This window comes from Hipposideros armiger, unplaced genomic scaffold (genome assembly GCF_001890085.2).
Source record: "Hipposideros armiger isolate ML-2016 unplaced genomic scaffold, ASM189008v1 scaffold_303, whole genome shotgun sequence".
NCBI lineage: Eukaryota > Metazoa > Chordata > Mammalia > Chiroptera > Hipposideridae > Hipposideros > Hipposideros armiger.
In genome coordinates, this window is record NW_017731653.1 from 1551580 (window position 1) to 1555235 (window position 3656).

General features: G+C 37.5%; 1 protein-coding gene across 4 annotated transcripts in view; it reads right to left on the reverse strand.

Moving 5' to 3' along the window:
- Nucleotides 1–3656, reverse strand: part of CBX5 (chromobox 5) — a 38810-nt gene that overhangs the window by 17838 nt on the left and 17316 nt on the right. For all 4 annotated transcript variants that reach the window (XM_019659765.1, XM_019659768.1, XM_019659767.1 and 1 more), the window contains exon 2: nt 767–945. In XM_019659765.1, coding sequence (XP_019515310.1) covers nt 767–903 — 137 coding nt within the window. In that variant the 5' untranslated portion in view covers nt 904–945. The remainder of the gene's footprint in view (nt 1–766; nt 946–3656) is intronic.

Below are 3656 nucleotides of genomic sequence, written 5' to 3' on the forward strand. Positions count from 1 at the left end.
AAGAATCCTAAGAATTTAAAAAAAAAAAAAAAAGTGTGTTTTTATGGTCTTAAAAAAAAGACTGATGGATAAAGGAATAGATGGATAGATTATATTAAAATGGTAATGTAGAAAATATGTGGTATGTATCTGAGTGTTCACTTAATTTCTTTTGCCTCAGCTGGATGTTTGAAATTTTCAAAAATAAAAATGGGGGGTGGGGTGGGAAACTGTGGTCTCAGATTTAAGACTCTCATGAAGATAAGTGCTTCATCCTAGGACAGTTCTGAGATCCAAAGATCATTCTGGAAAGGTATGTATGGGCTATGATATCAATGACTTCTTCAATGTATTTATTTTAGCTTAGTTATATCCAAAAGAATAGTAACAATACAGTTAATACATTTACAATGAGCTTATGTGTCAGGCTCTATATATCTACCCAACATCTCTATGACAAGTGTTATTTCTTATCCGTATTTTACTGAGGAGGAAAAAGGATTAAGGAACTTAACCGAGGTCACCCAGCTCATATCCTAAGTGGTGGCCTAAGAATCTGGCTCCCAAGTCTGTGCTAACCAATTCATTATACTGCCTCTCAAAAGCATTCCCATTAGAACACTAGCTCGAAGAAGGGGGAGACTTTTAGTTTACTGTTGCATCTTCTGACTCTTAGGAAAGGAGTGCAGGTAGGGAAAGAAAAAGCAAAGATGGCGGTGCTTTATGGGGAAATAAACCAAAGATGTCTACCTCTGCAGAGTCCTAAAGCCTAAGAGAAGGCACTTACTCAGAAAAGCCTTTCCACTTCAGTAGATATTCCACTTGCCCCTTAACCACACGCCTATCTAGCACCTTCTCCACGACGTACTCCTCCTCATCCTCTGAAGAAGAACTGTCAGCTGTCCGCTTGGTTTTCTTTCCCATGTCGCACGCTATTCCACCTGAAGGACTAAGGCCACCGGGTTCCTGCAAATGGGAAGGACAAAATGGTCAGAATCCATGTGAGGATGGGTCTTGATGAGATGCAGAGGGCATAACATAAAGTTGCCATGCATCCTTCTTTTGGGTCTTAAGCATTCTACAGAAGAATCCTAAGAATTNAAAAAAAAAAAAAGACTCAGAAGTAGGATTTGGGGCACAGTAATTCAATGGTCTGGATTCAGTCTGCTGTCACTAGGTAGTCAAAATACACTGTTATATCAATAAGCCAAAACAAAACAAAACTGTAACTAAATAATTGGGCTTAATTAAACTTGGATCAAGGGAGTCCTATTATAAGTAGAACAAATAGCCAGTATTCACAAAGTTGTTCTCTGTATTTGGGGCATGGGTTTTAGGAAACCAAACCCCCAACTCCATAAGCTTACGAAATCAAAGCAAGAAGTGTTACCTACAAACCAGGCATCCTCTTCACTTCCTAGCCAGTGGCAGAGGTTTTTTTTGGTTATAAGGTGAGCACTAGTTTATACTAAGATACATATGTAAATATACCATAAAAGCAGTTTCTACAATATGTTCATTGACTTGGGGCAAAAAATTTTTAATTTATGCACTTCCCATTTTAGATATTTTATTGTTTTTGTTTTTAAAATAAGGTATCTTTACCCTTCCACCATGTGAAGTTATAGCAAAAAGACAGCCACCTATGAACCAGGAAGTGGACCCTAACCACATACAGAATCTGTCCGCACCTCGATCTTGGACTTCTCAGCTTCCAGAACTGTAAGAAATAAAGTTCTGTTGTTTATTTTCCCCAAAAGGTATCTTCAGATAGGAATGGCTTGAATACATGCCACAACTTGACTCAAATAAGCAGCAGGATTAAAAAAATCTGAGATATTTACTCTAGACTAAAACAACTTTCTACAAAAGGAGCTTAAGAGTTAAGACAAAATTTATTTCTAAATATTTTATCTAAAACTGGAAAAGCTTCTCTTTCATAGCTCTACTTTTAGTAAAAAAAACAAAAAACAAAAAACCAAAAAACCAAAAACAACCCTCACATAGTAATGTTTCCCCCAAATACACACACCATGTAGTGTACTATCTCAGGAGAAATTCAGGTACCAAAATCAAGAGGCATATAAGCAGCTAGGTATGGGGGTAGGAGAAAGTCTGTTTATAGCAAGAAAAGCCAGTCCTATAACGGAATTACCCCTTTTCCTACCATATTGGTATTGCTGTTTCTACATTAACAATTTTCACCCAAAAGACGGCATGAGTAAAATTTTTAAGAGTCTGGGCTTGAGGACCAAAGAAATCTGATACTGAATCCCTGTTCCAGCACATACCAGTTATGTTATCTTCAGCAAATAACTTCACTAATTTCCTCATGTATAAACTGAAAATACCTCTACACGCTGTTATGAGAATTAAGAACACATGAGATACTGTAGAATCTGACCACTGCCTAGCAAACAGTAGGTACTTAGCTGTAGACAGTGCTGAAGGGGCCAATTTTGTTCCAGTCTTTAATGGAATCCTGGGCATTTCTGACCAAGGACAAACGCTTTATCTGTCTACCCCAAGCCTTGTCTTTCCCTCTTTTGTCTATGTAAGGTACCACTACAGATATAGTTTCAAGTACTTTGAACCAAGAATTTCTTTAACCCAAGAATTTCCTGTGGTGATTCAATGGACCCAATACCTTTTAAAATCTTCAGGTGTTATTTTAATTCCTACTTCACAGTGCTCTAGGTCTCTCAAACTCAAAGTTGTCATCGCTAGAGAATACTGTGAAACTAACTCTTTAGAAATACGAAGGGCATATTCTGATTGCTGTGTTACCCACCTTTGGTGCTGTGTGCCAGAGATGCTAGTGTACACACTGTCCCACCTAAAACGCCAATAGTGCTCCAGGTGAGAAACTTTGATTCATGTAATGAAATAACCTGAAGTATGTTTCAAAGACTCCTATTCATACCTTTGTCTAAAGGTACTGTCAAAACACTGAATCTTTTAGTATATTTAAGTCCTACACTTTAAAGCTGTGATGTTCAATATGGTAGCTACTAGGTACGTGGCTGTTGAGTACATGAAATGTAACTAGTTTGAACTGAGATGTGCAATAAAATGTAAAATATGTGTCAGATTTTGAAGACTTAGCATGAAAAAACAATGTAAAATATTTCAACAATTTTTAAATTAATTAATGTTGAAATAGCATTTTGGTATATCTTGTTAAATATACTATCAAAATTACTTTCAGTTAATGTGGCCACCAAAATATTTTAAATTACATGTGGCTTGCATTATATTTCTGCTAGACAGCACCACTCTATGGAGCCTAAACCAGTTCCTATCAGTAAACTGGGGTTCTGAGAAATCTTTGTTATCAGGCACCCTGAGAAGAGAATTAACCAGCAATTGAGGCAAAATGGCTAATGATTACACAGCTTCACATATTTCAATTTTCAAGCTATTTGTACTATGCTTTAATATGTGGCCAGTTCTATTTATTCCAAAGGAATGAATAATCCACCTTTAGCACTTCAGCCTAATGCCAGTTACTGCCTAACACATTCTACTCAACACTTCAGTGTCATTCTTAAATCTCATTGACTTAAAAAAGTGTGTTTTTGGGCCGGCCGAGTGGCGCGATGGTTAAGAACTCGCTTGGGATGCCAGAGGGCCCCGGTTCGGATCCCACATATGAGGGCCAGTGACACTGCCCTCCA